This window comes from Lepisosteus oculatus, chromosome 15 (assembly GCF_040954835.1).
Source record: "Lepisosteus oculatus isolate fLepOcu1 chromosome 15, fLepOcu1.hap2, whole genome shotgun sequence".
Taxonomy (NCBI): domain Eukaryota; kingdom Metazoa; phylum Chordata; class Actinopteri; order Semionotiformes; family Lepisosteidae; genus Lepisosteus; species Lepisosteus oculatus.
In genome coordinates, this window is record NC_090710.1 from 31848846 (window position 1) to 31870551 (window position 21706).

The 21706-nt window shown below is 47.6% G+C and overlaps 3 protein-coding genes across 6 annotated transcripts in view; 1 reads left to right on the forward strand and 2 right to left on the reverse strand.

Moving 5' to 3' along the window:
* The first annotated feature begins 1032 nt into the window (after positions 1-1032).
* Positions 1033-4956, forward strand: il17d (interleukin 17d). Its single transcript, XM_069178941.1, has 3 exons — positions 1033-1279; positions 1715-2091; positions 3547-4956. Exons 1-3 carry the CDS (start codon positions 1265-1267, stop codon positions 3812-3814), a joined length of 660 nt encoding a protein of 219 aa, XP_069035042.1. The 5' UTR covers positions 1033-1264; the 3' UTR covers positions 3815-4956.
* Positions 4957-5378: 422 nt separating this feature from the next.
* eef1akmt1 (EEF1A lysine methyltransferase 1) lies at positions 5379-10396 on the reverse strand. Of its 4 annotated transcripts, XR_011181645.1 has the most exons (6): positions 10311-10396; positions 9569-9811; positions 8173-8255; positions 7688-7968; positions 6780-6919; positions 6538-6625 (listed from the first exon to the last, which is right to left on the reverse strand). XR_011181645.1 is itself a non-coding variant. In XM_006639352.3 (5 exons), exons 2-5 carry the CDS (start codon positions 9704-9706, stop codon positions 6495-6497), a joined length of 633 nt encoding a protein of 210 aa, XP_006639415.2. In that variant the 5' UTR covers positions 9707-9811; positions 10311-10396; the 3' UTR covers positions 5379-6494. The 4 variants fall into 4 exon arrangements, 3 of the variants coding, with proteins under 3 accessions (XP_006639415.2, XP_015219955.2, XP_015219954.2); XM_006639352.3 differs by lacking the exon at positions 6780-6919 and having other exon boundaries at positions 5379-6625; XM_015364469.2 differs by lacking the exon at positions 6780-6919 and having other exon boundaries at positions 5379-6625; positions 10282-10369.
* Positions 10397-13244: 2848 nt separating this feature from the next.
* Positions 13245-21706, reverse strand: part of xpo4 (exportin 4) — a 34838-nt gene continuing 26376 nt past the window's right edge. Inside the window, exons 15-23 of the mRNA XM_069179160.1 lie at positions 21408-21577; positions 20920-21094; positions 19990-20283; positions 18776-18956; positions 18213-18331; positions 16607-16737; positions 16227-16344; positions 15798-15890; positions 13245-14937 (exon numbers count right to left, since the gene is read on the reverse strand). Of these exons, the coding sequence (XP_069035261.1) occupies positions 14740-14937; positions 15798-15890; positions 16227-16344; positions 16607-16737; positions 18213-18331; positions 18776-18956; positions 19990-20283; positions 20920-21094; positions 21408-21577 (1479 nt within the window). The 3' untranslated portion in view covers positions 13245-14739. The remainder of the gene's footprint in view (positions 14938-15797; positions 15891-16226; positions 16345-16606; positions 16738-18212; positions 18332-18775; positions 18957-19989; positions 20284-20919; positions 21095-21407; positions 21578-21706) is intronic.

Here is a 21706-nt window from a genome sequence, read left to right on the forward strand (position 1 = left end):
ATGACCCTGCTGATTTCTGTCCCGCTGTCATTATAACTACCGCCCTCTGCTGCGTGGTTGTATACCACCGCAAACACACACACTTTTACATTTATTGGCAGAAGAGCGTTCACAAGCTTTGCTCCCGAGTTTCCTGGTCCTGGAATTACAACACTGACATCTTTCAGTGTACAGGAAGACACTAACCTTTCCTGATATACAGCACCTGCTCTGGAAAGCCGGCTAGATCGATCTGAAAACATACACATGCCTGAAACCAAACTCCATGCCCAAGTTTCCAGCTTTTACAAACTAAAATTTAGAATAAGTAATAGGTTTATTCCATGCTGAAAAAAAGAAGAAAGAGAACACAACGTTTCAGGTGTAGGTGCCTTCTTCAGGTGTGGAAGCCTTCTTCGACACCTGAACAAGGCTCCACGGCCGAAACGTTGTGTTCTCTTTCTTCTTTGTTTCAGCATGGAATAAACCTATTTCTTGTTCCTTTGCAGCCTACGCATGCTGACGCAGCTACCCACCTAAAATTTAGAATTATTGTTGTTTTTAAAAGCAACAAAATACAAAGAACAGTATTACACACCACAGCTGGCCTGGGAACAAGAAAAGCTACATCTGAATCCAGTAGCTGCTTGTTCCTGTATATTCTGAGCTGTACCTGGGAATCATTTTCCATTGCAGATATGCCTAGTGTTTGTCTGACGCATCTTGCATTTTTAAAAAACTATTATATTTTTTATAATGCGTTGTAATTACAAGAATGCAATAATACAGTCAGTCAGCATGCAAAAGCATTCGGTTAACGTTACCTGTTCTCCAGTTTTTCAGTTCACGCTTATATAGGTGCATTAAGGTTAGCATGCACGGGAAATTAGATTCTCAAAATAATCTCCAGAGGTTAAGAAAATATGCTGAAGTACATTTTTTTTTTAGAAAGAGGCCCACAGCTGGTTTATGTATATTTAGTAGGACAAACAGATCAGGTAGGAATTCGCCTGTCTTTTATGTCATAAACGATATTTTGTCAACTCGAGCCGTTGCGGGTAACTGAACGCTAACCGAGTTACAAGCCTGAAACTTACCCCTTGCCGGAGCATTAAAATACACTCACGGAAATAGCTTTCGATTTGGCTGCAGCAGTCAGAGTCCTTCAATCCGGGAACGGCTCCAAACCCGTCCGTGTGACTTTCGGGTTTTCGACGAGCCTCGCAGACTTCACTCGGGAGCTGCAGGACGTGCAGCCCAGTAACCGGTCCCTCCAGACGCCGGGATGAGGGCGACCAAGGTAAGGACATTGAACAACACATGAGGTTCTCAAACCCTTGTTACAGTGCGGTGTAATGTCGGATTATGCTGTGGAAAAATCGAGTTTTACGCACCAGAAGAACTTTTTTTTGTGCGTCGTGCATGCATTTATTAACTTTGCGTTAGCTGTCTTGGTAAACTGTTTTTTTTTTTTAAAAAGCTGGCGAAAAAGTAGCTTTATTTCACTTACGCAATTGACATATTTAGGAATGAAAGAAATTAAAAGGAAAATGCAATTATTTCAAGAAGCATTAGAACTGGAAATGCCCACCCACCCTTGTTGTAGTCGGCACAAGACGACACTGCTTCGGTGCAACCTGTAACCTTACCCAAAAGTTTCTAATACACTAGAATGTTGTTATTGTAATAGTCCAGTGACTTGAGTGTGTGTGTATATATACACACTATCTCGTAGTACCACCGCTTTCAGCTGCCCTGTCGCTCTGCTTGGTTCGCTGTGAGCCGGGGGACGGCGGTGCTTCGCACTGCGGGCATCAGCCTGCTGCTCCTGTCGCTGGTGTCCAGCGCGGCGGACCAGGCGGACAAGGCGGACCGGGCGAAGACGCCCAAGCGACCTCCCCGGCCCCGGCCCTGCCTGGACCTTCCCGAGGACATCCTGGAGCAGATGTTCGGCCGGCTGTCGGCCGGCGTGCTGGGCGCCTTCCACCACGCCCTGCAGCTCGCTCCCCTGGAGAAGGAGAACATCACCTGTCCGGCCTCCGGGCGGCCCGCTCCGGACACGAAGTCTCGTCTCCCCGTCAACCTGCTCAGCATCTCTCCCTGGGCGTACAGGTGAGCAGGGTGTTCATTCCTCGCGTTTATCGAAATCTACAATGGAAGAGGGTCCAGCAGCCATATCACCCTGCAGCCCCCAGCTGGCAGCCCCCTGGAGCTCAGCAGTGAGCCTGGCCAGTACCTCCTGGGAAAGCTGAGGCTGCTGCTGGAAGAGGTGTTAGTGGGGTCAGCAGGGGGCGCTCACCCTGCAGTCTGTGTGGGTCCTAATGCCCCAGTATAGTGATGGGGGACACTATACTGGAACAAAGGCATTGTCCTTCATATGAGACATAAAACTGAGGTCCTGACTCTCTGTGGTCATTAAAAATCCCAGGGTGTTTCTCGAAAGGAGTAGGGGTGTTACCCCAATGTCTTGGCCACATTTCCCCCTGGCCTTTACCAGTCATGGCCTCCTAATAACCCCCCTCTCTGAACTGGCTTCATCACCCTGCTCTCCTCCCCACTGAGAGCTGGTGAGAGTACTTGTGCATCATCCAGGTGATAATTACATTTGTAAACAAAAGTGATCAGGCAAAATCATAGAAGCAGCGTTGAGCCCATTAGAAATGATGCTCCAGTTACCCAGCCAGTTAAATGTGCAGATGAGAGAGAGAGAGAAGCAGCAGTGAGAGAATTCTGGAAAGACCTGGAACAAATCCAACGAATAAACCTGCACAGGTACTATAATAAGACCATCTGACGTGATATACAGTACACATCACATGTCAACTCCCAGTTTCAGGAATCTGTGCACTAAGGAATAGGGATGCTCATGCAGCTACCGCTACATCCTCATCAAGATCATATGGGGAAGCAAGAAAAAAGCCTATAGAAAGCTTGTAATTATAGCAAAAACTGGAATTTAAATCCTGAGAGATAATGGCTAAACTTTACCATGCACTTACTTACAGAGATCTCATTTAGACTACTGTCTTTAGTTTTTGTCTCCAGATCACAAAATGCATATTATAGCGTCAGAGTTCAAAGACCAGTGGGGATGATTCTTGATCGCAGGGGATGGTCATACAGTATGTGGGCAGGTTGAATGAGAAAGATACAGAATCCTAAGAGGTAAAGACAGGTACAATACAGGGGAGCCACTGAGTATTGAAACAAAAGGGAAGTCATTTAGGAAGGAGAACAGCAAACACTTCTTCTCTTGAACTACAACTGACATCCCAGCCAGGCGGCTGAAGCCCAGACTCGGGGCTCCTCTGGGGTACGTGGCCTGAGGAGATTCAAGTTCACTTGAGCGCCGAGCTGCTCCAGGGCCTCCTCTCGTCTGTGCTCTCTTCCGAACCCCGGGTCGGCAGAGCTAACGTAAAGACAGCGTGACTGACCGCAGGCCACCGGCAAGCTGCTGCTTTAACCCGCCGGCCGGGTGGGGCAGTCGAATATGTACTACCGTACCTGCGGGCCACGAAGCCAGCCTGGCACGCTCCTCCTAACGAGGCCCCGCTTCTGCGCCCCCAGGATCTCCCACGACCCGAGCAGGTACCCCAGGTACATCCCGGAGGCCTACTGCCTGTGCCAGGGCTGCCTGAGCGGCCCCCGCGGGCAGGAGAGCATGCTGTACCGCAGCACGCCCGTCTACATGCCCGCGGTGGTCCTGCGCCGCGCCCCCTCCTGCGCCGGGGGCCGCTACGCCTACGCCGAGAGCTACGTGTCCCTGGCGGTGGGCTGCACCTGCGTCCCGCAGCTGGACCGGCCCGGCAACGACACCTGGAGCCGGCCAGCGTGAGCGGCCACCTCTCCCGTCTCCGTGCCCCCCCCGCCCGTGAAGAGACATTTAAACTCCCTCCTTCACCACAGTCAGGGGACACCAGGTAAGCAGAAACAAAGGACAGTCGGAGATTTGCCACCTGCTTGCTTATTTTCCAGCGTGACTTTACTCCTGAGGGACAAACCAATTTATTTCATAAAGAGCGGACGTTTCCCAAACCAACAGATATGCTCAGCGATCATTTTTTTTTCTCCAAATGTCTGAACCCGGTTTCCACTAAAGTTTGTATAGTCATTAAAAACATCCTCACTGAGCATTTGGAAGCTGCAATTCCAAATTCCAAAAGGAAAATGACGATCGGGTCTGTCACGGGACCAGTCGTGCATGAGGAGATTCCTGCCGCCGATGGACAGTCGTCTGCAGGGGGGCTGAGGAATCGAACAGGCGAGGAGGGAGCGTGGCCTGTAGGCATCACGGCCAGCTGCTCACGTGCGGCTCGGTCTGGATCTGTCCCAGTGCGCTCCTCGAGCCTGGGCAAGCGGGCGGCTGGTCCCTGCTCTGGAATGCCTAGATGCCACAGAGCAATCCCAGTTCAACCTGCACTCCTGCCAGGGCGACGGCACGGGGGGGCGTGATCCATCTGTTCATCAACGTGATGCCGAAACACATATCAACATACACAATCTGCATGCTTTCTCTGAAAATGAACAAGTAATAGGTTTATTCCATGCGGGAAAGAGCAGAAGGAAAACAATGTTTCGGCTGTGGAACACCCGGAGAAGGCTCCACAGCAGAAACGTTGTGTTTTCTTTCTTGCTTCTTTTTTTCAGCAGGGAATAAACCTTTACTTGTTCCTTTGCAGCCCTACGCATGCTGACAAAGCGCCCTGCTTGAACTACAGAACTTATCTGAAAATGTACATGCATAAACCGTGATGCTTCTTTTGCTCCTCCGTATAGACTAACAATCATGATATGATTATGATGATGAGAAACTTCAATATTGTGCCTTTTCCCCAGTAAGTCAATTTCATATATTAAATGTTAATTGAGCTGGATGAAATAATTTGATCTGATGTATCAGAATTATATTTAATGTTTCTGAACACCTGTTAAGATCTGTAGTGACATTATGAAATAAATAAAACTATTTACTAATAAGTGGAGTACAGTAATGTTTTCCAAAATTGTCCTTCCCTCATGTTAAATTCCTAGGAGCAGAATGGAGGAGAACTATGGCTGGTTGAATGGAGAGGGTGACAAATGTGAAGCAAGCCTACATTGAAAATGTGTCATTTCTAAATCTGCAAGGCCTATAAGGACTGGATAGCATTACACATTTCTGTATCTTCTGGCACTAAAGTTTCACAATTATCATCATAAGTAATTTATAATATTTAATAATAATCATAGGTGTAACTTTTATACACAAGCTTTGTATCAATTCTCTCTTTCCTACAAGGTCCAAGACAGACAGCTGGCAAACACAGCATCGCTTAAGATTGAGAAGGTATACAAAGAAAGAGAGCATACAGTACATCCATGCGTGTGACTCCAGGTGAAAGGGAAAGAGACACAGAGACTAGTTTTCACAGAGCAGAGCAATGACCCTTCTGCAGTGTGACACTGTATTAAGTCTTTTCAGACTTAACAGACTTAATTTAATTTGTATATTTCCCGTAATAAAGAAACATTAAACCACAATCAAATTAAGACATAAAAACTTAAAGGGATATTTTTTTCAAAATGAAGAATTATACAAAATTTTAAAGCAAACAGCAAACTAGAAATATTAAAGAGAAATAAAATACAAGGAATTTGTACTTTGCATACATGACTAGTAGCTTACAAATGAAAGGCAAATGCAAACACTGTATTAAAGTCATCATTTAACCTGCACTGCTCATCACACTTGACCGCACGTAGGTCTGATCCTGCCTCAATTTAGGTTTAAAAAGGTTTTCCTGGGCATGTACAAATAGGGTACAGCCATTTTTAATGTGTGCAAGAATTCTACAGCTAAAGGCACGATTATTCCCTTCATTTGCTCGTTTCTCTTAGTACAGTGGAGTATTTAACCACTATTTTTAGTCTGGCAAAATACAATCCCAGCTGGTTGAAACAGAGTGAAAAATGCACTAGAAACTAAAACATCCTCTAACACATCACTAAGTTCTAACTGTCATTTTTTTGTATTAAACTGTAAAATATAAAACTTCTTATCTGGGGAGCATTCCTGAATATATTCTTCCCAGCGGTGTGCATTACCCTGTAGAAAGGCAGAGAGTGACGCCCCTGGACCAGTCTTTGACCCTCTTGACAATATGAGCTGGCAGTGTCTCACCAGGACGGCAAAGGCCATGGAGCACTAATCCACCCAAAGCGCTCGGCCAGAGGTTACTGCTCTGTGGCTCCAGACACACTTCAGTTTGTCACGGGGGAACCAGCCGAGAGCGAAGGTCTGCAGCCCTGCTGGCGGACACCGTGTGGAACTGCCTGAGAGACAACGCTGCACTCCCACACGTCAGCGAGGAAGCAAACGCCAAGAAAGACAAGAAACCGAGCGAAACGGACAAAGTGGAGGCAATTACATCTGGCTCCGAAACCTGTTCCTACTTTCCATGAAACAGCGGAGCAGGTGAAACCTTCAGGCGTTGGCAGGGAAGAAGGCAGCCAGGAGCAAAGCAGTCCAGCCGAAATCACAGGTCCAGACCAGAGTCATAGTTCACATAGCATCGGAACTCGTTGGCTAAGCTGCGGTTGTGTTTGGGAAGGAACTTGCACATCTTGACACCCAGGAGTTTTTCTGCTTGTTCCTCCATGATCGCACCTATACAGGAAAGAAACAATGCCTTATCTGTTGAAAGAATTCCAGTGCTAGACAGCTAGAGCCATTCACAAAACAGCTGGGGGAGATAATATTATTATTATTATTATTATTATTATTATTAATAATCATAATAATCATAATAATAATTGCTTACACTTATATAGCGCTTTTCTGGACACTCCACTCAAAGCGCTTTACAGGTCATGGGGATCCCCTCCACCACCACCAGTGTGCAGCCCCACCTGGATGATGCAACAGCAGCCATAGTGCGCCAGAACGCTCACCAGATATCAGCTCTCAGTGGGGAGGAGAGCAGAGAGTAATGTAGCCAATTCATAGATGGGGATTATTAGGAGGCCATGATTGGTTAAGGCCAATGGGAAATTTGGCCAGGACACCAGGGTAACACCCCTACTCTTTTCGAGAAGCACCCTGGGATTTTTAATGACCACAGAGAGTCAGGACCTCGGTTTTACGTCTCATCCGAAGGACGGAGATCCTCAGCTCAGTGTGCTGCAGACTATCCAACGATCTTCTGGTGTAAGGAATCAACGGGCAGAGCTTCGTGCTCATAAGTGGCTTTACTGGAAAAAACTACTGCTCACACTCCACACTCATCTTGCAATTGGTAATGCAGGCGGAACGACCCTTGAGAAGCACTAAAAAGCCAGTCACATTCCTCCCCACACAGAACAGCAGTTGACAGCAGTATCCCCATTTCCGTTTATTGCTTCGTTCAAGCCAGGCAGAACTTCAATCATGCTGGGTTTCAATCAGTATGAGAAGCAATTTAGAGAAGTCATGAAATAATTCAGCTCCCCCGGAATAAGTCTCATCCAAGTGAAACACTTTTTCGCTGTACTCTCTGCATACCAAGTAAAAAATTTGAGAGGTTTAGCCTCTGCGGTTTTGAAACATTCACCTGATCTACTTCTATTCCTTATGAAACAAGGACCCACGATACAGCCAAGAGTTCAATACCCACTTTCACAAAACTGACAGAGGGGCAGATGAGAGCTCGCAGGTGGCTTCAAGCACATCAGCTTTGTGCTCACTGCTTACCGGTGCACAAGAGGACTTTCCCCCGGGTGAGGAATTTGACGGTGAGGGCCACCTTGCTGAGGCACTCCTCAGACAGGTAAGGAGGGTCGGCTATCACAATGTCAAAGCTCTGCGCCCCCATGTCCTCAGGCAGGTCCAGGGGGTTGCTGTAATCATAGAACACAAAGTCCTGCCCGTAGACGGAGAAGCGCCTGTCGAACTCCAGCAGGACCACAGACACCTCCTCACCTCTCTGCTGCTTCAGCTTCTGGTACACACTGGGCGCGCTGACACAGGCAATTCTGCAGAAAGGGGAACACGTGGGTTAAAGGCAGATGACTTTATTCCTGTCGGCCTACGTAGTCATATCATACACCAAACTTAAGAGGACTGAGCGTGGATGTCACAGGGCCATAAAAACATCTTCAAGTCTTAAAAGACCTTCTGGCGAGACTGCGGGCGTCCACTCAGAAATGCACAGAGGAGAGAAACAGCAGGAGGCTCACCTGCCCCTGCCCCCCACAGCAGACAGCAGCTCCTCGGCCAGCCGCGCGGCCGTCTCCTCGCTGTACCAGAACTGGCTCATGCGCTGCGGACGAGGTACAAGAGAGCCGGTCAAATTAATCACAGCACACGAAACCCTGGGCGTAGTGCACTCAGGAAACTTAACAGGGGGAACAGGCATCTGCGATTGACGGATAGCTGTTCAATCACTAATCACGTTTTTTTTTCAGCCCAAAAATCACACTTTTATATGAGAATATGTGCAATGTTGGACAGCCACACTGTGTATTAATATATGAATATATTCCCGCACTGTGCAGTTCATATAAATACACGGTACTGTAGTACAGCGCGCTCTTGCTTTGCCGGACTAACAGGGGTAAAGGGGTGTCCAGTACCGTACTGCCAGCTGTCCATTACATTACCAATGAGATATGTCAAGCTCAAAAACACGCTCATCCTCGAGGACGAGGACCCCCGGTGCAGCTGAATTAGCAGTCAGCCTGTGCTGCTCCCCGTCCCGCTGAGCCCCTCTCCCTGCTGAGCTACGCCCTGGCCTGGATGTCTAGCACTTGTACACGTGGGTAATTTCCAGCTACAAATGGCGGAAGAGACCAGTCTCATCCGCGTCGTACAGTTGGGAGTCCATGTCTTCCCCTGGAGTCATGTATTGCGTCTCTTCAGTGGGGGCGCTCAGAGCCTCACCACACTACAGCGGGGCGCCCGCGAGCTCGCCCAAGCCAGCCGACACCGCACCCCAAGCTCAGCTCCAGGCCTTCGGCCAGTGTGCTGGCTGCAGCAATTCAGCACCAAGGACGAACCCCCCCTTCAGAAGAGTCTGTCCAGTAAACCTGCAGTCACAATGCAAGGGTTTACTGTACTGAACTGGTATACAAGAATGCAATAATAGGCTTCAGGAAACACTGACCACGTCTTTGGCCTAATGGTCACTATCTAGGCATCCTCAGAGCCTCACCAACCAACTACTCTACCGGACTTCTGAAGTATCCAAGGAGCAATCGGAGTTATTTTTTTCTAAATATAAAACCGGTCATGGCCTCCTAATAATCCCCATCTCTGAACTGGCCACATCACTCTGCTCTCCTCCCCACTGAGAGCTGATGTGGGGGGTGGACTGGAGCATCATCCAGGTGGGGCTGCACACTGGTGGGGGTGGAAGGGATCCCCAGTACCTGTAAAGCCCTTTGAGTGGGGTGCCCAGAAGCGCTATATACAGTAGGTGTAAGGAATTATTATTATTATTATTAACTCTTGTCATGCCAAAGTCCTGCAGTGGGCTGGAAAGGCCACAAGGGGAGTAGAGCCCCGGTCTGGCACAGTGCAATTGCCCAGAGAGGGCCGAGCCAACGGGCAGGGCAGTCCGTTGCAGGCTCCTACCCAGTCCTCCTGCACAGCCCCCACGGAGAGGCCGCCGGCGGGCGCGCTGGCCAGTCTCTGCTCCTCCTGGTAGAACTCCTGCAGCGCCGCCAGGGCCTGGCTGGACAGCCGCGGCGGGTCGTCGTCGCTGTCGCTCATGGCGGCGGCTGGCGGGACAGCGGAAACACGGTCTCGGCCCCCCGGACTGGGCGTTTCAGCTTTCACCTCGGTGCCCTGCGCTCTCACACAGCTCCAGGCGGGGTCCTGACTCGTCAGGCCGGGGGGAAAAGCGGCGTTAGATCAGAGCAGCGCAGCGGGGTACACACCGCACTCACTGCCCTCCTTCTGACATTCACAGGTCCACTTACGTGTCTGATCAATCCTCACGCGTTGCTGGTCACATTCAATGGAAACAGCAGCCCTAAGGTGCTGCGCGTCTTCTGCTGTTATTGCCCCTGTAGTGCATTTGCTTTTGGGCTCCAGAGTGTAGTACTGTATGTACCGACATATACGACCCGTCCCGTCTCACTGATCTGATGCTCAGCAGAGAGCCGTATAACATACAAAACAAACTCAAGTTACACTGGCAAGGTACACCGTGCACACGCGTGAAATCCCGAGCACATTTCACTCGCCAGCATGCACCTGTTTCAAGATCGAAATGACTGACATCCTCATCAAACATAAGTAAATATCAAACATAATCCCTCCTCGAGTGACTTGTAAGAAGAGACCTTAAGCGCACCGGCCGCTCCTCACTCACCGCTCTGCAGCAACGAGAAGCTCAATCGACAACGACACCACTCGCGGCGCGGACGCGCTCCACGTGGGCCGCGCGCAGCACGGGCCACGGCAGCCGAGGAAGGACAGAAAGGTGACGGAAGGCGAACGAGAAAAGCGACGCCGAGTTACATCGGAATTCACGGGACACCAACAAAATCAGCAGGGGTTTGCTTAGAGCAGCATCACCTCTGATAGTTTTTTTTTTTAAATCTAAGGTTTATGTAATGCATGTGAAATGAATCGCGGTTTTAGACTCCATCGCTGATTGCACCTCCAAATGTCTGTAACGTATTTGAAGTAAAATACCGTGCACCTTGACACTTATTTTTAGCGTTTTTTTCAGTTGACGGCTTCACCTCAGGTAACAGTAGTTTATGCTTACAGTAAGGTTGCCAAGCATAAGCTTCTGCCGTTTAAAATTAATAACCCATCTAACTTCTAGTAGGATGTTTTTAGAGTTTCATGTACTGGCTGTAGATCGAGCAGATAATCACTTGAGCCTGTAGGCAGCGGCCCTCAGGTTTACGGGTCTGCCGAACACATGACCTGGGTGACAGTACCCGTCTCATCTCTCCCGGAACTAGAAAAGATTTCCAGCCACAACTCGGGGTGCCGAATAGATTCATTACGGGGTACAGTATGTAAGAGCATTTCACAACCAAACCCGACACAACGCATGACAGAGACACATCACTGACCGGCTTCTAATTTCCTTATTGGACTTTCCTTTGAAAATGCTGCTAGAAATAAAGCATTTATAATCAAAACCCCACAGCTGATCAGCTCCAGGAAACATTCGTCATACACATACACAAATCCATGTACAGGATATAGCCCGTCTTAAATTCACATTCTGTCCTGCAGTGGTATTTTCAGCCTTGAGGAAAATACACTTCCCATGTAGGGGAATCAGTGTTGCATCACCCAGACTGGTGACTGCCCTTCCAAACCGGACAGCAGGGCAAGCAGGGAGCTGGCCGAGATGCCACAGTGAAGTCAGAGCTCTGCGTCCGAGATGGGAGCCAGCGCTCGTACGTGGACAAGGTCCAGGCCCGCAAGGGCAGACCTTTACTGAGAAAGGCTCATCCTACATCTAGAAAATCTGCTCAGAGACATACCGCAGACATGGCAAGCTTTCTGGTCATGCGAGAGTTTTTGGTCTCTGTTCTGAACCTTTTCGGTGTCAATGCAAAGCTTTATTGTCTAGCGCAAGTCCAGCTCACAACCCAGTCAGCATCGTGGCTTGGCGAAGCTCATCATCAGCAGGGACCGAGTGATGAGAGAGCAAAGCACAGCTGAATTCTAGTGGGAAAACATGGCTGAAACACCCAGGGATCTATAACTGGGGGGGAAACGCATGTTTTCGCAGGACCAAGATCTGAAGCACAGGCCCAAAGCCACGCCAGTGTGATTAGACGTGAGGAGAGTGAAATTCCCGACTTGAATCCAACAGAGAATTCAGGGAAAACGTGAAAATTACAGTCCATTCCAATGATCCACTAAAGCTAGTCAGAACTGGAGAAATTCTGCCATGTATAATGAGTAAAAAGGACATCATACCACTGTGCAAAACTGGTAGAGAGAAAATACAGCTATCCAAAATCACAAGAGCAGTAATCAGTGACAAAGGTGCAGGATCCAGGTACCAATGTAGGGAGCTGAATCCTGATGAATTTAGTAAACTACAATTTTTAGTTCTTTCCAGGTTTCTCTGGAATCTGACTTGCATCAATTAGAAGTGCTCAACCTGATTTCTGCAGTACTGAAAAAATAACTGTTTAAAAAATATACCTTATAATACAATGTTATTACTTGGAAGTGGATGCTTCTGCAAAGCATCCGGTATTGAATGAAACAACAAAATGATTTAAAAAATGGTAGAATTCATGAAGAGTTGAGACGAGCATTTCAGGATTGATGAAGCACAAGTAATCTGTACTGCAGCAGCTAAAACCTCAAGAAATCTCCACCGCAGGAACACGAAGACTTACAGCCAGATGACAAAACCTTCTGCACAAGGGAAGGCTGACAATACAGGTGGAAAATTGGGTGAAATGAGAAGCATCAATGTAGCATTTAGTTTCTACTTATAAAATCACTTAGAAGTCACACAAATATTAATTACAAATTAATATTGAGTACATGCCAATTAATTCCATTTAAAACAATAACTTGTTGGCCAATGGCTAAAATGTATTGAGCACTTAATCACGATGACCACATTTACGGATGAGGTTGAAAGGCTGGCTTGAGTATACAAATGTTTAATGTATCAGACACCAACTCTACCCCCTTTAATTTATAAATGCATCGTATATTTGAGAATCTACCAGCATGACCTCCAAGATGTTCTGAACTTATGGAGCCATGGCCACTGTTTATTCTCACTGATCCTATTTGCACTCTGGCATCAAAAGATTGTGAACAGGTGAGAGGTGTAAGGACTGGATGGGAGGATTGTGAGCTGATGAAACCCATCTTTTCTCTCGCTGTGGGTGTTGCTTACTCACAGTCCAGAACTGGGAGAGGTTAGTCTCTACTTTTCAACATATCTTTCAGGTCTGTCGCACAGAGTGCATCTGCAGAGGGCTGAAATGTGATACAATCCAGAATATCATGGGGTGATTAGGCATGAATAGGAGTAATGCTTTAGATCTCATCTCATTTCATAAGTGAGAGATATAAAGAGAACGGTTACTAGGACTATAGAGTTTATTCATTTACGACTCTACATTCAAACCTTTTGACCTGTTCAATACCTAACATCTCAACGACTAAATCCATAGAATGGTAAGCCTACATCTTCTCCATAGGTGACCCCATTCAGACAAACGTGGCTCCCCGACCCTGTTGCAGTATGCATTTGTTTAAAGTATAGATTGCGCTCAACAGAGAAATAAATTCAATTTCTAAATAAGCCCATGTACATTTTATTCGATGTTATGTTTTGAACTCAAAATCAGAAAAAAACCCGGCCGTGGAGCGCAGAACGAATCTTCATCTACGGATTTAAAGCACTCTCTTGAAGTGCAAGGGAACTTTCCACTCCTTTGTTTGAAATAATAAAGATGATTCCAAATATGGTTACGTTAATCCTGTCCAGGGAAATTACGGTTCCTATAATGATGCTCTCTATTACAATATTGAACGCCACCACCTTCCTCAACGGCCGAGAAGAAAACAGAAGAAGTCTGTGCAAGTCCTGTATCCCACTGTCCCTGTCCGAGACGTATATACAACTGAAAACACAAAGGCAGACCTAACAGAAAAACCACACTCAGAAAATTTATATAATAAGTTTATATACACTTTTACATTTTTTAAGCATTCCGAAATTAACACAAGTTCTCTAAAAATTAATCGGGTATTTTAAAAACAGGGAAATCTCTAATGCCCTAATTAAAACGGACGCAGGCTCTGAAGCAGCTGACCCCTTTGGTTTGTTATTGCTAAAGCAATGTGGACTTCAGTTCTGCTCGGACTTGGGGGGTGGGGGTGGGGGGGGCTGATAGAAAAATAAACTAGAGTATATGCTTCAGTGGCCCCTGTATGGCTTCAATCCCAGCAGTAAAGGGGTTTTCCGTTTGCATCTTGTGTCCTTGAACTGCAGAGCAACGTCAGTGTCCATTTCCCACGAAGCCTCTTCCGCTGCAGAGGAGCGTCCTGGTGGAAGCAGCAGCAGGAGCAGGCAAGGCCTCAGCCGCTGCGCTTCCTGGGTTTTGTGGGAAGGCTGAACATAAAAACCACACCTCTTCCGCCAGGCAGAACGACAGTAAAAAAAAAAGTTGTTGATTATCTTATAGATTTTTTATCTTTTTACACTTCTTCTTCCTGAAAATATTTTTACAACCTTAGTGAAGAACAACAACAACAACACCAACAACAACAACAAAAAAAAGAAAGTGATTTGGTTTCTTGTCCGCCAGCTTCACGGGTTCGAAGGCTCTCTGTGACCGGAAGGAGGAAGGAGACTTGAGGGGGCTGATGCCGGCACGCCGCTCTGCCCGCCTGACACGCCTCGGCGCCGGCCCGAACGCGCAGGGTTCACCGCCTTAAGACAATCTTCACCCGGGCCATCAAGATGGCTGGTTCCGAAAAAAATAAATAAAAAAATAAAGGCACTCTACGGGGAATCCTCGCCTGTCCTGTCCCACGTCGCAACCATTACAACCGTTCACCGGCAAAGCAAACAGGTGACTGGATTTTGAAAAGAAAAGTTGAATGCTTGTTCACCCTATTTTTCGACCACGCTGCACGGTACACTGCTTCAGACGGGGCCGCGGACGCACACCGCCTGCAGCCGACGGAATTCAGCGAGCGCCAACAGTCTCTTGCCCAACAGTGCAAATTTCACTGAGGTTTGGCGAGGTGAAGCTCCGGGGGGGGGGGGCTTGGGGGGAGGGCAGCGGCTATTTGACGCACAGCAGCCCCCCGACGTTGGCCACGAACTCCTCCAGGCTCTTGAGGAAGGCCACCTTTTGCTTGCGGTCCATAGTGGGGGGTGTGCTGCTGGCCGTGAGCTTGTTGAAGGCGTCCGCAAGCCTCTGGTATATGACGGCATCCTGCTGGCTGGAAAGCAGTGACTCCACCAGCTCTGAGTACTCCGCCTTGAGAGAGAGACAGAGAGACAGAGAGACAGAGAGACAGAGAGACAGAGAGACAGAGAGACAGAGAGACAGAGAGACAGAGAGACAGAGAGACAGAGAGACAGAGAGACAGAGAGACAGAGAGACAGAGAGACAGAGAGACAGAGAGACAGAGAGAGAAGGAAGAAGGAATCAAAGGATGTTCCATTTGCAATGTTTCTGCGGTGACACTGATGTACTATAAGGGATCAAAGAGTTTATAACTCCTCACACTTCTACAGCACTTTTCTGGACACTCCACTCAAAGCGCTCTGCAGGTCATGGGGATCCCCTCCACCACCACCAGTGTGCAGCCCCACCTGGATGATGCACCAGTACGCTCCCCACACACCAGCTCTCAGTGGGGAGGAGAGCAGAGTGATGAAGCCAGTTCAGAGAGGGGGATTATTAGCAGGCCATGATTGGTAAAGGCCGGGGGAAATTTGGCCTGGACACCGGGGAGACATCCCTACTCTTTTCAAGAAATGCCCTGGGATTTTTACCTTGGTTTTACATTTCATCCACAGCTCCTTCTCACAGCACACTGTCCTCATCACTATACTGGGGCATTATGACCCACAGACTGCATGGTGAGCATCCCCTACTGGCCCCACTAACACCTCTTCCAGCAGTAGCCTTCATTTTCCCAGGAGGTCTCCCACCCAGGTACTGACCAGGCTCACACCTGCTGAGCTCCAGTGGGCTGCCAGCTGGGAGCTGCAGGGCGATACCGCAGTTGGCAATATCTGATGGGATGATACAGCTGCTGGTTTGGCTTTAACCACAAGGCGCATGAATAAAATCTGCAGAAATCTGTTTTTCTCCTTGCAAAGGCTACTTACCTGATGCAAACATACTAGCGTATACAGAGCTTCTCCTGCTGCTACAGTCATTTCAGTGTTGTGTTTCTGCAGCACTAACATGTCAAAGACGAGCTGCAAGTTGAAAGAGAAAAAATATTTTCATGAAACTGAGACAACAACCACATGCATCGCTATTTCACATAAAATATTATACAGTGACAACAAAGGCACGTCTTTTTACATACTACATTCCTGCCTTATCCTGCACAAGAGCGTATTTTTATTTGTAATCACAGCTTCTAATAAATGAATTCCCCAACTCCATAGCACTTAAGTGTTTTTTTTTTAAAAAAGCTCTAAATGCTATACATTAGTAAAGTCAATTCTACACCTCTCAGGACCAGAATGTCTTTCATTCGCACTACAGACAGAACGCTAAGCACTCAGGTCCTTCGATCCAGCTGCTACCTTTAGGAAGTGCCGGGTGGCGATGAACAGGGGCGCGTCAGTCTCCTGTGATTTGGCACACTGCTCTGCCAGAGGAGTCAAAGCCTCTAGACACAGCTGGCTGACCTCAGAGCTCATCCTGAAAAATCCTAGTTAAGGACAAAAGCTTTCAGAGTAAAATCACTACAAAAAGTCCTCAGCAAAAGTCTTGTGGATGAATTTTGCAAGAATACCAAACCATGCTAACTACTTCCGTCCCTTAAAGCAATATAACTCGGGGTAAAACTTACATTTTTACCAGACATGAAGATAAACATTTTCAGAGAGAGTACCCTTTTTATATTAACAGCTTGCTGAAATACATTTCTTGCTCCACATTCTACACAAGCAATAAAGGATACGAGGTCATGCCAAGCTCCAGAGAGTACATCAGGCTCTTGAACAGGTCTTCAGGGAGCTGCGGGATTTTCTCAGGGAAAATTTCACAGATGAAGGTGATGAGCTTATAGTACTGATTACAAAGTGACGGAAACTGTCGAAGGGGAAACAGCAGAAAAACAGTGTCAGACAGGCCAATCATGCAAAGCGTGTTTAAAATTGGAAAAAAACATCAGCTGATATTTAGGCTCGTTAGGGGGTACAGCGACTTGCAATGAAATAACAACGCAACTGCAAATTATAAGTGTGAACTGTCAGTAAATGAGCACAACAGCCTGCTTGAATAGCTCTAGTTGTTCATTAGACTGCGTATTTCTTGTAATTCCCCTGAGTAAGACATTAAATTGAAAAGCCACAGCTCACATAGTGTAATGAGAAAACCATCCATGAAACCAAGGACCTTTCAAAAGAAGTCAGTCATAGAGCAGCAGAGAAACAACACCAGGAAGTCCACGCTATACCACCCAGGCGGTGGCCAGATCAAGACCCGATGGGACCTGCAGCAGTTACTGCCCACCAAAGTAGTCTGTTTAACTTCTCTTGGGTACTGGCATATTATCTGGTGGTTTTACCTCCATTAAACATCCTTCATATATACAAGTTTTCAGTTTGCTCTTTTCAGTTTTCAATAATGAAGATCATTTGAAAAAGAAGTATACATTATATTAGTATATTATTTGTAATTCATCAAAATACGTAGCTGGCAGGGAACAAAAACTTTTGCAAGGCACTTTACAACCACACGGGAAGACTGTGGTTATGGGTATGAGCGATTATCAACATTTAGGTCTACTAAGGCAGTAAGAATTCAAGAAGTGCTGTAGATCACCTTTTGAACTATGACAGCTCTCCATGGTTTATGTGCTGTGAGCCCAACAGGGTCTACAACTGAGCAGCATCAGTTGGAGCAAAGATACTGCTCTCAATTATATTGTGCACCACATTGTGGGGAAGCTTTTTCACAGTCAACTAATGAGACAGCCCATGCAGCCACTAGTAAAGTCTATGTAAAGGCTGAACCTGCACTCCTATTAGTTCACTCACAACTCAGCCACAGCCCCTCCCTTTAACACACACTTGGGGGGACTGAGCTAAATACAATGAAAAATCTTTTCCTTAAAATCTGGAATTGAAAGCATATCAACTCCAACTCCATATCAACTTAAAATCTGGAGTTGGGGCGATGCGGTGTATCTGTGGCTCAGGATCTGTGCCTGGGGCTGGAAGGTTGCTGGTTTAAATCCCACGGCCGGCAGAGGAATCCTACTCCGTTGGGCCCCTGAGCTAGGCCCTTAACCCCAACTGCTTCATGGGTGCCGTACAATGGCTGACCCTGTGCTCTGACCCCAAGCTTCTCTCCCACTGCCTGTGTGTCTCATGGAGAGCAAGCTGGGGTATGTGAAAAGACAAATTCCTAATGCAAGAAATTGTATATGGCCAATAAAGTGATCTATCTTCTCTTATCATGTGATGTAAATGGCAGCATTTTGTAAAAAAAAAACAGTCATAAAAATGTGAGCCAAGTTCAACGCCGACTTCTTTGCAGCCTTGGAAAGCAAGGACGCTTACTTTCAGCAGGTCTTGAGACATGAGAGGCAGCACAATGTTGACACCATACAGGACCACGTCTGCAGCAGAGACCGACCGGTTTGCCCCTTGGCCTTGCTCCTGCCCTCGAAACACTTCATCTGGAACAAAGTCAAAGACGACAGGAATGACTTCCAACCAGGGCAACCATACAGTCACTCAGCACTGCAAGACATCTGATACACTTCTTCAAACAGCCCTCCAGTAATCCATGTAGCCTCCAAGTAGACAGTGAGAACAACAAACTATGACAAACTTTCACAGGTTACCCTGCAAATGTTCAGGGACACTGCCCTTTTCTCTCTCCAGTGAGCAGAGAGGCTTGAACGTGTTATAGGTGCACACATGGACATTTAAAAATGCACGCACATAAAAATCCCAAAGCACAACTATTTCTGAAGTTGTACCCAAGCAGTGAGCACGCCACTCTTTTAGCCCATGACTTTCTCTTGATTTTTTCCCCGAGCTCTACAGATTGCTCTTTTGGTAAACGGAACCAAACAAGCCCAGCGCCGCTGCAGACCGTGCGCTCTCGTGCTACGCACCAGTATCACTGAAGTCGATGAACTCTTTGGACAGCAGGTTTGTCAGCAGCTCCATGATGAGAAGCAGATCCTGGTACTGGTCCTCCTCGGCCGTCACGTCCACCCTCTTCCGGCCCAGGTTGTTCTTGGAGTAGACCTGCAGCAGGGTCAGGCAGGCTTCGTACAGCTTCATCGACTTTGACTGAGCAGAAAAGAAAACTGTATTCAACAACGGTACTATAAATGCCAAACCATTTGTCAGTCTTAAGTCACAGAGGTGTTGAATAACAGCTGTTCTGCAGTGTCCTCTCAAAATCCATCTCCAGTCAGTATACAGAAAGGCAGTTTTACCAGGGTTTTGATAACCAGTAGGGCTTTTTGTGACTCAGTGAAGCTCTATGAAGCTGGTCTCCCTACACCAATGACACAGAAACCCACACCACATCTGTTTGCGCTCCATTGAAAGTGCCAACCAAGGTGTATTTGTTCTTGAGATATAGAGCCTTCTCTTTTCAGGGAGTTACATGACGGTTGTGGTTGTTGTCGGGGGGGCTCAGTGATGTCACACCCCGAAAAACGAAGGAGCTGACGGAGCACAAACAAACGGGAGTGGTTCGGTTCTCTTGCTCCGTTGTAGGGGTCGTGGCTAAGCTGGTTAAAGCGCCTGTGTAATAAACAGAAGATCTTGGGTTCAAATCCCAGCGGTGCCTTTCTGGGCGGTGCACCTGCACCTGTGGCTGGAAGGTTGCCGGTTCGTATCCTGCGGCCGGCAAAGGAATCCTACTCCGCTGGGCCCCTGAGCAAGGCCCTTAACCCCAGCTGCTCCAGGGGCGCCTTATAAATGGCTGACCCTGTGCTCTGACCCTAAGCTTCTCTCTCCCTGTCTGTGTGTCTCATGGAGAGCAAGCTGGGGTATGCGAAAAGACAAATTCTTAATACAAGAAATTGTATATGGCCAATAAAGTGATCTTATCTGATCTTAAGTGACGTCTCGTCCCTGAAGAAATAAGGAAAATATCTCGGGAACAAAAGCAGCACAAAACCAGAGCGCTAACGAAAGCAGTGGGTTTCACTGTTCGTGCTGTTAGTAGGTTGTTTGTTCATTGTTAGTAACTTCACAGAGATGAAACCGAGACACTCAGTTAAGCTGCACCAAGGAAGACTGAGGCAAGGCCCACGCTTGGCTCGTCTCTTGGCTGTTTAGCACGATGTGAGGAACACTCATTTTCACCCACCTCTCCCAGGTAACAGATCTGTTTGTGTGCAACTTCAACAAAAACCTCTATGATGAGGTTGACGGTCTCGGGGGTGTTCTTGTACACCTCCATGAGGCCGATGCAGTTGTTGAGGAAGTCCATGAGGAAGTTGAAGAGGACGACCACATTGTCGATCTGCGTGGCCTCGGCGATGCCACACAGCGCCTCCAGCGTCGCGATGATCTCCTGCTTCACCTCCTCCTCCTGACAGATCTGCTGGAAGTTCTCCTGGTTGATCACATTCAGGAATCGCTGCTGAAGCGGCTGCAGGACCTGCAGAGAGACAGCTGTTACCTCCAGGGAAACAAAGCAGCGTCTGGGACATGCAGGCCACAGCATTCTTACCAAGACTGGCATTTCTAAAGGACTGACATTCATCTAGAAGCACATGCTTTTGTTTACATATAGCGAGTATCCACAGCATGCCTCTGACCAAATCCACAAGACAATGTTAGAGCTCTTGAGAAGGCAGCAATATTCTTCCTTTATTACTGCACCGTCTTCATTCATATTATTCATGCAATATCCTGCATCCCCTGTTGCGCGTTACGAGACGCTGCCGATTGCCCGTACTGTAAACAAGGTGTGATACCAACGTTTACATCACAGTCGCATCAACTCAGCCTGTAGACTGCTCTCATTCTTGTTTTCACTTGTGAGGCACTTGTACTTTTCTTCCAGAGTTCTTGCTAGCCTTGTCGTCGTTTTATTTTATCATTCTCATTCAAGGTGTTCTTTGCACTTTGGCTTAATGTACATTTTTTCGTATTGCAAGCAGGTCACCCGGATAAGGTAATCGGCTAAGCAAATTCATGCATTATCCACGAAAGACTACAACTCTCTCACTACAAGGCATTTTTAAATGTAAGTGTCTGAGCTGACAAACACGCAGTGGCGGTGTGTGCTGACCTCCGTCCAGTACTGCTGCTTGGTGTCCGAGTCCATGTGGGCGAAGCCGCCCAACACCAGGGCCTTCATCAGCGTCCTCTGCACCGAGCTGGACAGGAAGTGCAGGGGGGGGCTGCGGCTGGCGAACTGCTTCGCCAGGTTCCACCAGTTCTCACACTGGATCACAATGTTGGCCCTGTGGACACGACACACAGACACGGCGCTCAGGAGACAGCACTCTGGGAGATCTGCAGCCACAAGACACACAGAGCTCAGGAGACAGCACTCTGGGAGACCTGCAGCCACAACACACACAGAGCTCAGGAGACAGCACTCAGGGAGACCTGCAGCCTCCACTGCTGCTGCTCAAGCAGAGGTGAAACCTCTTCCTCAAGGGATTTTGGGAGAGCGGAGCTGCAAATCCCACAATAAACACAACACGTTCAGCCCAGCATCTTTCTGTGCAAAAGAATAACCCTCTAACAAAGCTGTACGAGGCTCTAACCCACCTTTCCCTTCGCTCCACCAGCGTAACCAGCAGCTCCACAGTGTCGTTGGCCAGTTCAGCCTCCGAGCTCCACACCGACAGGTTATTGATCACCTTCTCCAGCAGGTATCCCACGATCCACTGTGCGCCTTCAGTGTCTGCCCCAAAGGCCGTGCTGAGCGGTATGCTTATCTAGGAGGCAAGTCGGTACATTACGTCGACGGGCTGGGGGACAGTTCAGAGCTAAGAGCTGTTAACGCACTCAAACAAAATTGAGATCGGAGGGAAAAATCTACTTTACAAACATTTGGTTAAAAAACA

Excerpts from the sequence above, each read along its gene's own strand:
- il17d (XM_069178941.1), top strand. Across the intron at positions 2,092-3,546 it reads ATCTCTCCCTGGGCGTACAG|GATCTCCCACGACCCGAGCA; the intron begins GTGAGCAGGGTG and ends CTGCGCCCCCAG.
- eef1akmt1 (XM_006639352.3), bottom strand. The coding sequence starts at position 9,706 with ATGAGCGACAGCGACGACGACCCGCCGCGGCTGTCCAGCCAGGCCCTG. Across the intron at positions 8,256-9,568 it reads GGGCTGTGCAGGAGGACTGG|CGCATGAGCCAGTTCTGGTA; the intron begins GTAGGAGCCTGC and ends CCTCGTCCGCAG. Across the intron at positions 7,969-8,172 it reads GCTGTGGGGGGCAGGGGCAG|AATTGCCTGTGTCAGCGCGC; the intron begins GTGAGCCTCCTG and ends CCCTTTCTGCAG.